This window comes from Rhipicephalus microplus, chromosome 3 (assembly GCF_043290135.1).
Source record: "Rhipicephalus microplus isolate Deutch F79 chromosome 3, USDA_Rmic, whole genome shotgun sequence".
Lineage (NCBI taxonomy): Eukaryota > Metazoa > Arthropoda > Arachnida > Ixodida > Ixodidae > Rhipicephalus > Rhipicephalus microplus.
The window spans coordinates 2360844-2379167 of NC_134702.1; the positions used below are offsets into that span (position 1 = coordinate 2360844).

Genomic DNA, 18324 nt, shown 5'->3' on the forward strand with positions numbered 1-18324 from the left:
TATCAGTAGCGAGGTGGCGCGAAGAGCTCGCGTTGGGCGCGCTCTAAAAGTCGTCGTCTCAACGAAGAACCGCCTCCACGGTGCGTAGTGGAGGCGGTTCTTCGGCACCGTGGAGGCGGTTCTTCGGGAGAGGACGAACGTCACTTCGTACGCTGCCGCGTTTCTGAGCGCGCTGCTGAGACGCGATGACAGAAGAATCGTGACAGTTATCGCTTGTCCTGTGTGTACTTGTGCGCTCGTTTCGTGTGTGTTTCTGTTTGAACAGCACCCTTAAGTATTAAGCTGTGACGGATGCTAGTTCACACTCGTTCTGTCAATGCTAATTTCGTTTGTGCTTTCTGCATGAGGTGTATGCTGAAAGTGTCGAGCTGCTTGCCATTGTTAGCGGGACTTTGCAATTCCTTGCTGTTTCTGAAACAGTGCACAAAAACCGCTGAACTTCTTCTGTGATGACACGCTGCACTTTCGTGTTATACCGATTTCTATATAGGGGGAGGAGCCATGTATTTTTTATTAGTTTGTCTTCCAGTCGATTCACCTTTTTTTATTTAAACTTACGCTTTTATATCATACGTACCCAACCCAAGTCTTCGTCTGTTGGCCGCCCCTGTGCTATTGAAGGTAGTTCGCCAACAAGCCGACTCTCAAACTTTTTACAGCTCTTGAATTGAACCGTCGGCTAATTTTCAGGCCAACCACTTCGCGAGTAAGATTTAAGAGTCGGCACTGTGTTCGGCACCGGAGCGAATCAATAAATGCGGCCCTCGATGATGCGGCGGTCATGTGCGCATTTTAACGCTTTTTTTTTTTTTCAATTATTGATCGCGAGCTTTTCGGCCATTGGCTGGTTCTGACATGACAGTCAGATCTTTTATCGAGGCCTATTGTTGTCTCACGTTGCCACATCGCACTGTGGCTTGAACATGAACTATCTGGCGCCGGAACGCGAGTCATTAGGTATTATGCAAACTGCGTAGGTGCGCCCTCACGCCACGTCTGTAACCATTCAGAACCGTTTCGCTTCAGCCGGGGACGAGGGACAATTCTCATGATGAAAAGAGAGTATCAAGTCAGACTCGCACTGGCCTTGCCCCATTTTGCCGATAAGGAAAGACTTTCTAGAATATTGGTTTTAATTTTATTCGAAGTTTTCAGACTCAGCCGAAAAATATCACTTTCGAATAAACGAGAAGCGCACTAGACGTGTTGCTAGAAGCTACCGCCGTCATATTTTCAGTGCCGTCTTCGCTATATGTTTACTTGTTATAGAAACTAGACTGTCTTGCTTTCTCTGCCAATTCTATAGTCACCTGATCAGATTTCCCGTTACGTGTATTGCTGCACCAGCTGGACTTCCCTGCCTTCTTTCTGCAGGAACACGACACCGGCATGATTACCTACCTGCATAACTACGTCGTGCGACCTATAACGCAGTTCTTTTAGGATGACTCGCTATCGGGGTCAGATTGCCTTAAAGAGACACTAAAGAGCAGTTCATATTGGTAAACTCAACCGTGAAATCTAACTCCGTCGATTTCACCGTGATATAACATTATAATATACTCAAATTACGTCGAGGTTTCATTTTTATGTTTCGCGCTGAGATATGCACCTGACATCAGGGATACCGAATGATTTTTTTTTTGGTTCGTGGAAATTCCTGAAACTTGGCATGCTAAGTCTTTGTCCCCTGAAAATACAGTGTACTTTTCCACGTAGGCCCAAGAAAACTCCGTCAAATCCTGTGACATCATGGATGTTGTTGCGGGAATTTCAAGGTGAGGTGGCTACCCACATTTTATTTTTGCGCGCTTTCTTGTTTGACACGCGTCTTCTCGCGGCACGCAGGGTGATTTTGGTATTGTGAAAGAGTAGTCTTTCGATAATAAAAGTCAGTTTTCTATTTAATAAGCACCAAAACCTGATCAGTAATCGCCTACGCTCGAAAATGTATGTCCTGTGAATTTTATGCCATTGAACTGGAATAACTTTTCGTTATGTTTCGTTAGATCAGCCACAACAGGTAAATGCGAAGCGTCCGTTACCGAAGATCAGAACATCAGTTTTATTAAGCAACACATGCGTAGTCGTCGCACTCCTACAACTATATGAGAGGGCATCTGAGTACGCGTACATACCGAACGACTACGTTGATGTTGTCCCCTCCGCTGTCATCAAGGTTGAGGGTCATCAACGAGTCCTGAGAAGAAGCTGTGCCGGGCCTGTGGAATAAAGGTGACATAAGTATGAACCCTTGTCCTGAACAAGGCACAAAGAGCAGGCTCCGGAAAAACAGACAGCAGAACTTCTTCTATGGAAGGAATGTGCGAGCGCTTTTACGAAAATTAACATTAGCACCACATAGCATTGCGGGAGAATGCACGACACCACAATGCGACAGCTTTCAGAAATAGCCGTAACTAATGACAAGGATTGTAAGGGCTTATAGGCAGGCATTAGAATAAAACTGGAGATAAGTTGGAAATTAGAAAAAAAAATGGAGGTAAGACAGAACTACAAGGTGGTATCATGACTGCTGGATGCAACAACGTTTGCAGCCAGTGGCTGGGGTGGTGTGAACGTAAACATATATGCGTATCGGCTGTGGAACGGAGCACCTGTTGTGCGTTTGTGTCGCCAACGAATGTGCACCCAATCAGATACTATCCCTGAAAAATGTCGCCGACGAAGCTGTAAAGCAATCGTCAACTCGTTTTATTATGCGAAAATGTAAAAACTAAAAAATAAAGAGACTAGAATCATTCTAAATTAAGAACAAAGAAAACCTATTTTTATGCTGTTTGTCACGATTATGTGTGCACTGTTGAATGTAAGATTGAATTAGTTGCATTACATTAGGAACGTCGTGACGGAAAAGGACGACACCATTCCATAGCGCACGAACGCAAGCAGTTGTGGTGCTATTTTTAAACTTTTTATCACTCTTTTCATCTCACAGTATTCATATGATTCAATTCATAACAGGTCGCTCCATTTTCATTATTGAAGTTACTGTCTCTGAAATTTCATCAAAAAGGCTCGAGCCCTCTTTTCCAAGATCGCACACACGCTAAGTATTATTTCGTGGTTGTTGCATCTTATACTGTGTTGTATAAATACTATAGACGTGTTGGAGGAACTAACAAGTATATCTTATTTTGCATTAAATGAGCAGTGGCAACTGTAATTGCTGAAGTCACCTATTTTAAATGAAATGAATAAATCTGAAGCAATGTTTTCTGAAGCGACATACTCACGATTGCTATAATGAATTTCGATACATTAGGAGAAGTGTAGCTCTTCCAGATCGGTTAGTTAGTGATTTTGTAGATCCTAGTAAAATGTTCTCACAATTGCAAATTCCCGGTTTTCTTCGCGAAAACCGGGAATTCGCAAGGGCTACAGGTATGTAAAACCAATATCGGTAATCACACACGCTAGACGGATATTAAAAGAAGATTTCAAAGGTCATACAAATTGCATGCGCTCAATAGTAACTACCACAAGAGCGCCGCGCATTCGATCCGTGGGCGCTCTCGAAACGCGCTTTTTCATACAACGGCCATGATACGACTACATAGGAAGGAACGACCCACGGTGTAAGGAACTTTAGCCCTAAAAGGCACGTGGCTACCGCTTTACTTCGATACATAAAATATATGTGTGGTTTAGCGTCCGAGAACCACCATATGATTATGAGAGACGCCGTTGTAGAGGGCTCCAGAAATTCCGACCATCTGGGTTTTTTTACTGTGCACCCAAATCTGAGCAAACGGGACTATAGCATTTTCGACTCCATTAAAATACCGCTATCCTTCAACAAGCGGGCACTGTGATAGTCATGGGCCACAATTTAACGCTTTGCGTTGCAAAGTGCATAAGCTAGTGTGCCCACGTTTGTACTTGGGTTCTCACAGAGGAGTGAACTGCAGCGAAGAAACCATCAAGACCTCAGGCGAACAGCAGAACCTTCCAGTGGAGCTTAGCGCAGCAAAGTGAGACCGTTCAGCATGATGGTTCATGACCTGAAGTGCCTCGATGCGCACGCCCCCGCTTAGAGGGTGGTCATTCTCTGAAATGATCGACGCCGCCTCGCCACGCGCATCCGCCATGTTTTGGCTCAAACCACGCGTTTCACTTGCGGCGCCTACCACATTGTCACCCGTCTAATTTTTCCGCGAGTCCCACAAGGTGACTACGTGCCACAGTGCGTGAACCATTCTAGGAATGCACGGCAGGTGTTTTCTTTCCCAAGCGATCCTCAAAGAAGACTTTCATTGAAAGGAAAATAAAGAGTGACAAGCGGCAACTGACGAATGCCTCTCGTGTATGTAGCTTGAGAATTGAGAGGTTTGTTGCTGTTTCATATTGTCACGATGAGTCACAAGTACTGGGGGATTTAATAAAGCACCAGGTAGCTAGCACTAGGACGATGCGTCAGTCGTGGCTGGCTCTCGAGCAAAGAAGAACGCGATCTTCTTTTTTCCTCCAGATTTTGAGCCGCTCTTGCTGTCAACCCACTACGTGCTGGCGGCATTATCCCCCCTTCCGAAAAGAAAAAAAACAAGTACCAAAAAGAGGAAAGGAAAGTACATAGCAGCACCGCGGTGCTACTACATAGGCACGTGAAAAAAAAAATGGAAATTCGGATGAAGTGAAAGTAAAAATTGAAGAGCGTGCCAACATAGGAAACGTCAATGAACGAGAAAGTAAGTTCACAAAATAAACAAAAAACACAAAGAACGCTGTACGGTAAAGGAAAAGTTACGAACAACGCGCAATAAATGGCTTCATGCGCAACACATGAACGACGTCCGGCCTCAGCCGTGTCCTGCTCCGTGCATGGGGTGTTGAGTCCGGAACCACTTCGTAGTTCACGTCACTGACGCGGCGTAACACTTTATATGGGCCAAAGTACCGCCTCAGCAACTTTTCACTAAGGCCACGGCGGCGGACGGGCATCCACACCCAAACTTGATCTCCGGGGTTGTAAAACACTTCTCTGTGGCGGGTATTATAGCGTCGTGCGTCTGCCTGCTGTTGCTGGCCGATGTGCAGTCGCGCGAGCTGCCGGGCTTCCTCGGCACGCTCTGCGAATTCTTCGGCGTCTGTTGCCAACTCGTCTTCGTCCTGACACGGTAGCATTGAGTCTAGCATGGTCTGCACTTCGCGGCCGTAGAGAAGCCGAAATGGCGTGAATCGCGTGGTCTCTTGCACGGCGGTATTATACGCGAAGGTCACGTAAGGCAAGATCCGGTCCCATGTTTTGTGCTGTACGTCGATGTACATTGAGATCATGTCTGCGAGGGTCTTGTTCAGTCGTTCAGTAAGTCCGTTGGTTTGCGGGTGGTACGCAGTTGTCCTTCGGTGTCTGGTGTTGCTCAGTTTGAAAACTTCGTCCGTAAGCTGCGCCGTGAATGCCGTCCCTCTGTCCGTTATTACACTGGAAGGAGCACCGTGTCGTAACACGATGTGGCGCATGAAAAATTGTGCTACCTCAGAAGCCGTGGCTCGTGGGATCGCCTGGGTTTCAGCGTAGCGTGTCAAATAGTCGGTCGCGACGATCACCCATTTGTTGCTGTCCGCAGACATAAGAAATGGCCCGAGAATGTCCATGCCGACTTGGTCGAACGGCGTGCAGGGTGCTTCAATGGGCTGAAGCAAACCAGCTGGCTTAACAGATGGTTGCTTTCGGCGCTGACATTCCCGACAGCTCTTTACGTACTTCTTTACGCTTGCTGAAAGTCCTGGCCAATAGTACCTCTCGCTCACTCTGGCAAGTGTCCTTGAGTAGCCCAGATGACCGGATGTGGGTTCGTCATGGCAAGCGAAGAGGACGTCGTCTCGCATGTCTCGAGGAACCACCAGGAGGTAAGCACGATTGTTCGAACGAGCGTTCTTCTTGTACAGCACACCGTCTCGTAGGCAGAACGACGTCAACGAGCGGGATAAATGACGTGGTATAATTGCGCCCTGGCCCTCTAAATGATCAATGATTGGACGAATCTCAGCATCATCTCGCTGTCGTTTGCTCAAGTCTGATGCACTAACAGCGCCCAGAAAGCCTTCGTCTTCCTCTGCTTCCTGACTGACGACATGAAGGGGTGCGCGTGACAGTGTGTCAGCGTCCTCATGCTTACGGCCGGACTTATGGACGATGGTGACATCAAATTCCTGCAGCCGCAAACTACACCGTGCTAGCCGACCTGAAGGGTCACGCAGGCTTGCCAACCAACAGAGCGCGTGATGGTCCGTCACTATCTTGAAGGGACGACCATAAAGGTACGGGCGGAACTTGGTGATTGCCCACACGACTGCGAGGCACTCTTTCTCCGTAGTGGAATAATTCGCCTCGGCACGGGATAGAGAGCGGCTGGCGTAGGCTATCACTCTTTCGATGTCCTCTTGACGCTGAACGAGCACTGCACCGAGCCCAATGTTACTAGCGTCGGTATGGACCTCCGTGTCAGCATCATCGTCGAAATGAGCGAGAACGGGCGCTGATTGCATGCGCTGTCGCAGCTCATCAAAAGCTGCTTGTTGCTCGTTTTCCCAGACAAACGGCGTGTCGGCCCTTGTGAGACGAGTCAGAGGTTCTGCTATCTGTGAAAAGCCATGAATGAATCGGCGATAGTAGGCGCACAAACCAAGGAAGCGCCGGACGGCTTTCTTATCGACAGGAGCTGGTAATTCGGCAACAGCGGCAAGCTTGTCCGGATCGGGGCGGATTCCTTCGGCGCTAACTACATGTCCAAGAAATTTTAGTTCTTTATAGCCGAAGTGGCACTTCTGTGGCTTTAGTGTGAGGTCCGCCGATCGGATAGCCTCCAGCACGCTGCGCAGGCGGTGAAGGTGCTGCTCAAACGTGGTAGAGAAGACCACCACATCATCAAGGTAGACAAGACAAGTCTGCCACTTGAGCCCTGTGAGGACAGTGTCCATCATTCGCTGGAAAGTTGCCGGTGCTGAACACAAGCCAAAAGGGAGCACTCGAAATTGGTATAGGCCGTCTGGAGTCACAAAGGCTGTTTTCTCACGGTCTCGCTGATCTACTTCGATTTGCCAATACCCGCTTTTGAGATCTAGAGAAGTGAAATAATGGGCACGACGAAGTCTATCCAGCGAATCGTCGATACGTGGCAGCGGATACACATCCTTTTTCGTCACGTTGTTAAGCTTTCGGTAGTCGACGCAGAAGCGTAGCGACCCGTCCTTCTTTTTGACAAGTACGACTGGAGATGACCACGGGCTGTTCGATGGTTCAATAACGCCATCGTCAAGCATCTCGGTGACTTGCGTACGTATTGCTTCACGTTCTTTGGCCGACACGCGGTAGGGGTTCTGGTGTATCGGACGTGCGTCTTCGTACGTGATGATCCTGTGTTGAGTGATGGACGTCTGGTGGATCTTTGAGCAAGTTGCGAAGCAAGACCTGAACTCGAACAAAAGCGCTCGTAGTGCAGTCTGGTTAACGGTGGGCAGATCAGGATTGATGTCAATATTACTCATTGACGTGTCGGCGGTATCCACTATTTCGGACGTGAAACAGTTGGTGACGTTTGCTACTTCGTGGGCAAACGCTATCGAAGTGCCACGGAAAAGATGTCGATGCTCGTTGCTAAAGTTGGTTACGAGCAATTCAGATCGACCATCACGAAGGTGTACTACACTTCTAGCTACACAAATGCCTTGCTGCAGGAGGTGTTCTAAATTTGTCTCAGCCACCACATCGCCATCGCCCAAACCACAGCATGTTACGTCGACTAGAACACTTGTTCGTGGAGGAAGCGTCACACTCTGTTCAGAAATACGGAGTACGTCGACACGCCTTCCACCATCTTGCACGTTGATTGCTCGCTGGGCTGAGAACGTGACGCGGCGCTCTTGCAGATCAATGATAGCTCCATTTTCTTGTAGAAAGTCAATTCCCAGAATGACGTCACGGGAACATTCGCGTAGAACAAGGCAGCTTGCTACGAATGTGTACCCTTGAATCTGTACTCTAGTTGTGCAGGCACCCAGTGGAGTAACGACGTGGCCACCAGCTGTCCGAATCTGCGAGTTATGCCACGGCGTGATGACTTTCTTCAGCTGCGTTGTCAGTTTCCCGCTCAGTATGGAATAGTCTGCGCTGGTGTCCAATAACGCATTAACTGCACAACCATCAATTGTCACTGCTATGTCGAGTGAAAGTCGGCCATCCTTTGCAGCAGTATGTGATGTCGGACCGGTTTCTGTACAGTTCTGCGTCAATGGGAGGTCTTCAGCGCTTCGACGTTCAGCGACCCCGCCCCCAGAGGTCGCTTTGTCTAGTTTTCCCGACGGGGGCTGGGAGACCGTGTGGTAGAATACCGCTGGGGCGTTGATGAAAATCGCCTCGGTGATGGCGAGCGCGACTGGCGACCGGCAGATGGTGGTGCATGCTGCTGGGAGAGGTAGTTTTCGATGTCGCGCGGTCTCTGGCCGTAACGGGGTGGCGGTGAGTACGCAGAGAAGCCGCGAAGCCCAAGACGGCGATATGGGCACTGGCGGTACAAGTGATCAGCTTCTCCACAGTGAAAGCACAGAGGCCGGCGATCAGGTGTGCGCCAAACATCAGACTTTCGAGGAGACGTGCGCCGATCGTCGATGTACTGAATTGGTTGCACTGAACGATGGGCGACAGAAGCACCAGGGACAAAGGCCAACGGTGGTGGCGTGTACGTGCCTTCGTAGTACGGCATGTGCTGCGCTGACTGTAGTGAAACAGCAGGAACAGGATGGACGAATAATGGCGGCGATGCAGCAGGGCGTTTCAAAGCTTCTGCGTAGGTTGTCTCACGGCGGCATTCAGCAGGAGCTGGCACAGCTGTATCATGAGGCAAGGTGTCCCGGAGGGCCTGGTGCAGCTCATCCTTGATCACAGTTGTAATAGAGTTTACTGTAGGATGAGGTGTTACACCAGCCTTTTGTAACTCTTCACGTATTATACCACGGATGAGTTCACGTAGATAGTCGTTGTTGGTTCTAGTGGCGGTGAAAATGTCGGCAGTAGACATGCCATTGACTTGCCTGTTGTATTGGTTGGATCGCTGCTGCAGCATTTTTTCCATTGTCACGACCTCGGACAAGAACTCCGCGACCGTCTTCGGAGGGCTGCGCACGAGGCCGGCAAAAAGCTGGTCCTTGACACCGCGCATCAAGTGACGCAACTTCTTGTCCTCCGTCATTCTTGAATCGGCCCGTCGGAAGAGGCGCGTCATGTCTTCGACGAACGTGGTCACAGTTTCGTTTGGCAGCTGGACGCGGGCCAGAATAGCTCGTTCAGCTCGTTCTTGGCGATCAGCACTGGCATACGTCTGCAGAAGTCTACGAGAGAATTCGGGCCACGTCGTCAGCTGTTCCTCTCGGTTTTGATACCACGTACGTGCCCCGTCTTCGAGATAGAAGTAGACACGACCCAGTTTCGCCGCGTCGTCCCACTGATTCAAGGCGGCTACGCGCTCGAAATCCGCCAACCAGTCCTCAACGTCTTCGTGCTCCGAGCCATGGAATGTCGCCGGTGCGCGTGGGCTTTCCAACGTGTAGCGGTTCGACGTCGTGCTTCCCGTGCCGGTCGCCGAGGTTTGCACCGAAGCGCTGGTCATGTTTGTCGACGTGGTGGGAGCAGTATCGTCGGCTTCCGGAGGCAATCCCCTGATTCGGCGGCTGGTCCGATGCACGGGAGTATTGACTGGCACTGGACTCGTATCGCGGCTTCCTGGGGGGGTCTGTAGCATCCGTGAGACTACCCAGCACCTCCACCAGTTGTCACGATGAGTCACAAGTACTGGGGGATTTAATAAAGCACCAGGTAGCTAGCACTAGGACGATGCGTCAGTCGTGGCTGGCTCTCGAGCAAAGAAGAACGCGATCTTCTTTTTTCCTCCAGATTTAGAGCCGCTCTTGCTGTCAACCCACTACGTGCTGGCGGCAATATATATTGTGACGGAGTCGTGGCGTCGACGAAGGGAGCAGACAGTCGGTCAAAGATTAAACTGTTTACTCGGCCGAACTTGTGACCACGTAAAAGGAAAGTTAGATTACAGCAAGACACTGGCACTAGCCCCTAGTTCATACCGAAGCATTCGCTTTCTGCAGCGACCCGAATGCTCCTGCGGCCGAAAGGCACGGTCGTTCATACTGGACGCCCCATGCGCCGCCGAATGTGCCATGGGGCGAACGCGGGATGTATGCGCTGTCACCGGGTTGTTGTTGCAGCTCACAAACGCCATCCGGTGGTCTAGTCTACGACGATTCTCGTACGCAGGAAGCAAGAAGAAGCACTACTGTTTACTTTGCAGGCAAGTCGACGTCTTGTAATGCATGAAGAGCAAAAAAAAAAAAAAACCCGCCGACGCCAGCGACGTTAGGAGGTTCGTCGTGCATTGCAAGACCGCGGCAAGCTAGTTCACGCCAACGACAAGCTCGGTCACTTCTTTAATGAAATGGAGACGTGAAGTAGGTACAGATTGATTGATTGATTGATATGTGGGGTTTAACGTCCCAAAACCACTATATGATTATGAGAGACGCCGTAGTGGAGGGCTCCGGAAATTTAGACCACCTGGGGTTCTTTAACGTGCACCCAAATCTGAGCACACGGGCCTACAACATTTCCGCCTCCATCGGAAATGCAGCCGCCGCAGCCGGGATTCGAATCCGCGCCCTGCGGGTCAGCAGCCGAGTACCTTAGCCACTAGACCACCGCGGCGGGGCTAGGTACAGAGTGAATTAACTCCCGTTGGTTCCAACTTTCAGTTACGTGCACGGTGGCATGACAAGTAAGTAGAGCTTGGCCGCCAATTTTCAAATTTCCTTGGCTAGCACTTCTATTGATCTGCGGCGACCGATTCGGTGGCAGACGCAGCAAAAATCGGTTCGAGAGTGATCAGTGCAGAGAAGGCCCTTTCGGTGGATCTGTGTGGCGGGCCGATAACAAAACTTGAGGAAAGGAACGCGGCATCGTCCCGATGCCTTAACAGAAGATGAAAGTACCAAATAATGCAAGTTGGTACAAGCTTTAAATCACGATACAGCCACAACAACAACAACGACAACAACAACAACAACAACAACAACAACAACAACAACAACAACAAAATACACTGTTTCAGTTCGTTAAAGGGCCACTCACCAGGCCCCATACCGAATTTTAGTTAGACAGTGGAAGTTGTTGGGTGTCCGATGAGGAACGTTTTGCCACAAAAAAATTTTCGAATTGGTTCATTACGCGCGGAGAAAACAGGTTTTTTGAAGCAGTGCAAAACGAGGCTGAGAGGAGGCGAGCTCGATACCCTTGCCGCTCCTCTACGTAGCGTTCGCAAGGCAAATCTCTTCCCCACCCTCTCCGGCATACGACCAAGAAGTGACGTGCGCACGACGTGCCCGAACAAGCCTAGCCCCCGTGCACGCGAGTGGCGTTGCTTTGTTGACCAGCGTTACTTTGTGGTCTTCTGCCTGTTTCTGCGGGATTGTTTGGAAACGCTGGCCGCGGTAGAGTAGATGAGTACAATGAGTGAGCGAACGCGTGGGAGCGTTCCACGGCGGTCGTCTGCTCAATGCGCTGACCTCGGGGACACGAACAAATTCGGAACGCTGGCACATTAGCCCCGCATCTCGTAGCATTTCACGGGAAAAATGTAAGAAAAACACGCAAAAGTTTTTATTGTATCGCATTATTTATTTCAAACCTTATTCATCTCCTAAACCAACAAATACGTAAACTACGCATGTTGTGTTAAATAATTTTTGCCATGTCACGTGGTATACTGTTGACAACGTCAGAGCAGAGCCGTCTACGTAGAGGACCAACGTCACTGCATTGCCGTGTACGTAGGGCCATTCCTACGCCTACGTCATTTCCTCTTTCTCTACGCGTGCGCCGGCAGAGGGGAGGGGGAGCAGCTTTCATCTTGAACTCTTGCCCATTTCCGTGGCGCGTAGCGTTGTAAATTTTGGCAGACGTAATCATGAACGCCTCGTCTACGCATTGCGCTTGTCAGCTCAAAATTTTTAAACCTGGTGAGTGGCCCTTTAACACGCATGAAATGGCTTGAGGCGCGTGACATGGACGGCTTCAGGTCGCGATCGACGTCATAGAGAATTCGCGATACCTTTGGGGACAATCTCGTAATTGAGTGGGCGGAAACGTTGACCTACCCTGTAAGGTCTGAAGTACCGTCGCAGAAGTGTTTCACTGAGTCCGCGTGGGCGTACCAGCGTCCATAACCAAACACGTTCACCGGCCTTGTATTCCATAAAGCATCGTCGAAAGTTGTAACGGCGGCTGTCGGCATTCTGGTGGTTCGTTATGCAAAGGTGGGCGAGTTGTTGGGCTTCTTCAGCGTGCTGGAGGTACTCATTCACATCCAGGTTTTCTTAGCCGGTGACTCCTGTGCTGCAGACTCCTACTGGCGTTATTAGATGAACTCCAGTGGTTCGAATTTCCTGTCCTTCCCAAGCTGTCCTGAACTTCATCTTCGTGGCGAAAAGTCCACTGACGACGGAATAGCCGGCTCCAGTGTAGACGAGAGCGGTGACGCTATGACCGTAGAATAGAAGGTCGAGGTCACTAATCCGTCATCTCGCGTTGCGGTTACGTCGCGGCGTCGGATAATGGCTACGTCGGTTTGCTCCATTGCTTCCATGTTGCGTTGTCAGGTCGCCTTCGGCAAGTGGATTTTTGACGTAAGGGCTACGTTCAGTTTACGGCGGGTTCTTGAGTTTTCCTCGTGGTGTCACCGTCAGTGGCGGATGATCTTCAGCAGTTCGTCGTACAGCAACCACTCCTCCATCGGTTTCTGCCCTTAGTTTTTGTCATACGGGCTAGGCGACCGGTCCCGCCTTTGGCCAGTGTACTGCCGGCGGTGCGGTGACATGTAGTGACTGGGTGATGGTAAACGAGAAGACCCTCTGTTTGTCCTCTGCGCTCTGGCGAGATTGTCGGCGACGTCAAGTGATCTTTCACCCCACTGTGGACGCGGCATGTCGATGGCGAAGCCACGAAGTCCCATCTGACGGTACTGGCAGCGGCGGTACGTGTGCCCGGCTTCGCCGCAGTGGTAGCACAGTTGGCGGTGGTCAGGGGCTCTCAAGACGCCAGTATTCCTATAAGCGTAGCTCTGGCCGGCAGGTGGGTGGAATGGTGTCGGTGATGGTGGTGGCAGTTCCTGGCGGTAGAAATCTGGTGGGGCAGTGTCCTGACACGAGCGTGGAGGAGCGTTGCGGTGCACTGCAACGGCGTAGCTCATAGCTTGTGGTTCAGGCTGCGGTTCTTCCAGGATTCCATGTGACTGGCGAACTTCTTCACGGAAAATGCAGGCGATCAGATTAGCTTGAGGCTGCAGCGAAGGTAGCAGGTTGCGCAGCTCTTTCCGCAAGATCGCTGGAATGGTCTCACGCAGGTCGTTTGTACTGAATGCTTCAGCACAGTTGAATGATGCGCGGCGGTTATGCGTTGCTCACATCTCAAGCGCCTTTTCTATAGATGTGGCCTCCGTAAAAAATTCATTGACTATCATGGGTGGGTTTCGGACAAATATTGCAAGCATTCATAACTTCTTTGCGCAAACACGTACACGGACACAAGGAAAAGAGGCAAACAACACGGGCGCAAACTCGCAACTGGTTTAATTTGAACAAACCAGTTGCGAGTTTAGATTGCAGAAGATCGCAAGCATCTTCTGCAATCTAAGGCAAAAGGGTGCTAAAAGGGTGCGTGGTTCGTCCTTTTGGAGACTAATGAAGCTGCCACTACCATTAATTCCTTTAAGGACTAACGGCACGGGGTCTAGCAGTTAGTCCCCAGAAGAGACTAACATTTAGTCCTCACATTTACACCTTAGTGAGTAAGCGGTAGTTTCACAGTTCATCCCAAAGGACTAACATTTAGTCCTCATATTTGCACCTTGTAGAGCAACTGTTAATCCCCACATTTACACCTTACCGGGAAACCTTCAGTCCTCACAGTTGCACCTTCAATCGGACGAAATTTTTGTCCCCAGTTCAAACATTGTTTTTTGTTTATTTTCCGCCAGGCCGAATACTCTTTTCGCTTGTTTTTTCTGCACAGTGACGAACAAATTCCGCAGAAAAGAACACGCGAAAAAGTAGTTATCCACCTATGTCTAACTGCTTTCACAGTCACGGCAACAACGAAAGACAAAAGTGAGACATCGAAATCTTTTATTTTTCTACATACACATGAAGTTTCCCCATTTTTTTAAGTGAATGCATGGTGAAGTGTACAAGTCCAGTCTCGTTGTCAAATCTTGTTCACTCCTTGAGGAGCTCATCTGACTGAAACGACAGATGACAGGCATTGCAGACGCCAGCGCATGCAGCCTCCTGCCTGTTGTGTTCCCACGGCCGCACGTACAATAATATAGTAAAAATAGTTAGGCACACGTCACCGAAGATGAAGATGCACGCATATGACAAGTACGTGCACGTTAATATAAAAACAAGCGTTAAAATATAACACACAAATAACTTTACCTTCACATCTCGCACAGTCCTTCTGAAGCTGCTCTGACGAAAGAGATGGATGACGGGCATCGCAGACGCCAGCGCACAGTCTTCAGCACAGTGTGTGCCCACGGCTGCACAATAAGTATGTAAAATAGTGAGTCACACGTGACAGAGGATGAATACAAATGCATATGAGAAATACGTGCAAGGTGAAATGAAAACATATGTGAGATATGACATGCTAATAATTTCACCGTGATGTCACACATCGTCAAAAACTCATTTCGATCCCCGTAGCGCTACACCTTAGGAGCGGCGGGCGCAGTCACAACTCAGCAAACCACCGTGCCGCTAACAAGTCGGCGAGTCCTAAGCGAGCGACGTCATTCAGCTCGAGCAAGCGAACGCGACACCAAAGACGGCACTGCACGCGGAGTGCCTGCCGCCAGCGAACTTCGAACAGGAGAGCGAGCGTATGCTTCGCCGCCGCCACGAACAGCACCGAGCTGGTTTGGAGCTAACGCCGAAAAAATCGACGGTAATGCGACCCTTTTCCACAAACTCGAGAGAGTGCAGCGCGCAAACGCTAGTCCGCCGCCGCGGCCAACGGACGGCGCCGAGCTGATTGCGATCGACGGACGGGAAAGCCAACTGTAATGGCGACCAATTTTCAGTGAATTCCGACGCTAGCGAAAGCCCCGCCAGCCCGTGCTGCTGCACTTACAGCGCGCGACATACTACAACCAAGCTCGTTGCGAGAACCCGCAACGTGTTTTCGACGACTCCCAACACAGCGACGAGGTCTCAGCCCAATATCGTCAGCCCGGAGCTCATCGCGGCGGCGAAGACAGGCAAGCACTCGATGAGCGAGCGTACGGGAGGCCGACGGCAATGTCGGCCAATTTCCAGGCGGTCGCAAAGCACAGGCGAACTGCAGACGCCGAAGCTGACCTTCGCGATGCATTTCGTGCGTGCGAAAAACACGACCAAGCCCATTGTCGGCAATCGCGATCCGTATCGCACACGCGACAAGTAGAGTATAATAAAGAAAGATAACCTATACTTGCCTTAGAATCCAGCGCTGTTTTCTGCTTCGAGTCGGACTGAAGTATATATCCGATAGGTTTGTTGTCTTCTCGGCCACCATATTGGCCTTCCCAACTGTTGCTGTCGTGTGTTGGTCATGACTGTCTTGAAGCCAGAGATATACAGCGCGGCGTGGTGACGTGTCGAGACTTGCTCCAAACTTCATGGATGCGGCGAAACACTGAAGCAGCAGCCCACGCTCATCCAGACGTTCACACAAGCACCACGTCGTAGTTCTTAGATCGTCGAATCCCGGCGGCCGTGGTCGAGCACTCCGAGCGCACCGCTGCGCAACCACCGCTGGAAAAATACGGGGAAAGACTGAGCCAACAGAGGAGGAGAAGGAAATCTGTTCTGTGGAGAAGGAGGGTGGTCACATTGGCAACGCGTCTCGCGCTGCCTGCAATGCCCGGGCGGTTCATCGCTTGTGGAGACTAAGTGGTTTCACGCCGCACGCTTCCCTCTGTGGTTGCTCCACAACGGTCTATCCGTTCATCGCGTGCGCCTATTGGGCTCCGTTACTCCTTTTCGGGTAATTTTGCCTTAGAGTGTGCTTGAACCCTCGCATCAGAAATCAGAGCTTCTCCTCAGCCATGGCGACGTCGGCGTGACGAAACAGCCGGATCATCTCGTCGAGGAAGCTGGTCACGCTCTCGTTAGAAAGTTGCATCCTTGTCTCTGTCAAGTTGGCGGTTCGTTCCTTGCGGACGCCGCTTTTCAAGGTGCTTAAGAACACCGTCTGAAAGATATCCCAGTTTCGTAGCGTCGATCCCCGGTTCTCGAACCACGTCTTCGCGGCGTCTTCTAGGCAGAATTATACGCTTCGTAGTTTTTCTTTGGGGTCCCAGCTGTTGAAGGCAGTGATTCAGTCATATGTGTCCAGCCAGGTTTTCGGGTCTTCACTGGGTGATCCATGGAAGCTCTGTGGCTCTCGGGTTGGGTGCATCACGAAAGCCACAGGCGGTGGCGCAGCAGCTGTCATCGTTGCTGCAGTTGTCGTCATGGTGGACGTGCAACTCTTGTTGGGTACTTCGTGATCTATGTGCCGCACGCCCCCCTCCAGTGTTTAACCAGCTACACTTCGCACAGAAGATACGCCAACCACGACCAGCAAGTTAACTTAGGCAACAAGGTCAACCACCGAAGTATGGGCCTTTACCCAACAATACCTAGCACCTCAACCAGATGTCACGGGGTCGTGACGTCGACGAAGAGGGCAGACAGTCGGTCGAATATTATATTGTTTATTCGGCTGACTTTGTCGCTACGTAAAACGAAAGTCAGATTACAGCAAGACACTGGCACTAATGTCGGCGAACTGGGCGTCGGCCGTCGATCAACTAATAGGCGGCGAAACGCGTCGTCATTTATACACGTTCTTTCGAATATTCTAGCGTTATCTCAAGCAACCACGTATGTTCCAGAATAATCTTTAATGTTCACGGAGTTGGCGTGATCATCACTAAATGGTCTACGACAGCCCTGAAGCTTCTAGAACCATGCAGGCGCGACTTGCGCTGAAAATTGCGTACAGTATAACGGGGCGATAACAAAATTTGGGGGAAGGAACGTGGCAATATCACCTTTAATTTGCTAGAGAGAGAGAGAGAGAGAGAGAGAGAGAAACTTGTATTCTTGCAGGTCGAAAGGATGGTCCTCCTTGGGTGGAACCCTTAGTTCAGGGCTCCATTACGTTGGTTACATTAGGGACGATTTTCAAAACTGCGTGTATACTACTAATAACAGTCACAGATTAGACAATTACAAGTATTGTGCGTGGTTTTGACTTCGTGTTGGCACGCGCACTTCTTGCCCCTCAGCACAATTGAACGGTGAGTGAACTGATAACCACAAAGGATTTCACGGCGTTTGAATCGTTAGGTAGCCCTAACAGTAGGGTATGTTGGTCTACGTTCATAGTTAAGAATTGCACAAAAATATAATAGGACACAAAATGATGAGCACACATGTAAGGACAGGCGGCGGACTCGCAACTAGTTTTTATTCTAGTCGGCTCACACTTATATAAGGCACGTGGTCGCAAAAACCAGGTGATACAACGCGCAAGGTTCTGTCATGAATTCCTATTCAAATAAGTTCATTCTTTTGTTGCAGGGTGATAAACGAAACGCTCATACATGAGTTAGTGTTAGAAATGTGCAATGCCTCTTATCTCTCTAGTTGTCTGATCATTACCCCTGGTGATGATTCTAGTTTGTTTGTTTGTTTTGTTCGAATTGAGAGATGCACTCGCCCCGCCACCGTGGTCTAGTGGCTAAGGTGCTCGGATGCTGACCCACAGGTCGCGGGATCAAATCCCGGCTGTGGCGGCTGCGTTTCCGATGGAGGCGGAAATGTTGTAGGCCCGTGTACTCAGATTTGGGTGCACGTTAAAGAACCCAAGGTGGTCGAAATTTCCGGAGCCCTCCACTACGGCGTCTCTCATAATCATATGGTGGTTTTGGGACGTTAAACCCCACAAATCAATCAATCGAGAGATGCACTCACACTCTCTGCATTGCACACCAGCTATGCACTACTCAGCCGTTGCCAGAAGCCCAGTGGCCGAGCTGCCAGTGAGAATCAATACGTTCTGCAGCACTTTCAGGCGCAAAACAGTTGATTACGTGTCGCAATGATTGCTTACAAACTCATAACTAGTATCATCAGTGAACTATTTTGCATTTCTAAAAGGCAGTTCTAGCACAAAGTGCCTTTATTTGAAAGCAAAAGGCGGCGAAACCGTGC

General features: G+C 50.0%; 1 protein-coding gene across 6 annotated transcripts in view; it reads right to left on the bottom strand.

Moving 5' to 3' along the window:
• The window catches only part of LOC119164063 (kinesin-like protein KIF12), a 318668-nt gene that overhangs the window by 299005 nt on the left and 1339 nt on the right, over window positions 1-18324 (bottom strand). For 3 of the 6 annotated variants that reach the window (XM_075888720.1, XM_075888718.1, XM_075888722.1), the window contains exon 2: window positions 2139-2222. The exons of 1 other annotated variant lie outside the window; for it this stretch is intronic. In XM_075888720.1, coding sequence (XP_075744835.1) covers window positions 2139-2222 — 84 coding nt within the window. Of the gene's footprint in view, window positions 1-2138; window positions 2223-14517; window positions 14785-18324 lie in introns of those variants that run through there. 2 more of the 6 variants (XM_075888723.1, XM_075888719.1) reach the window with 1 other exon arrangement.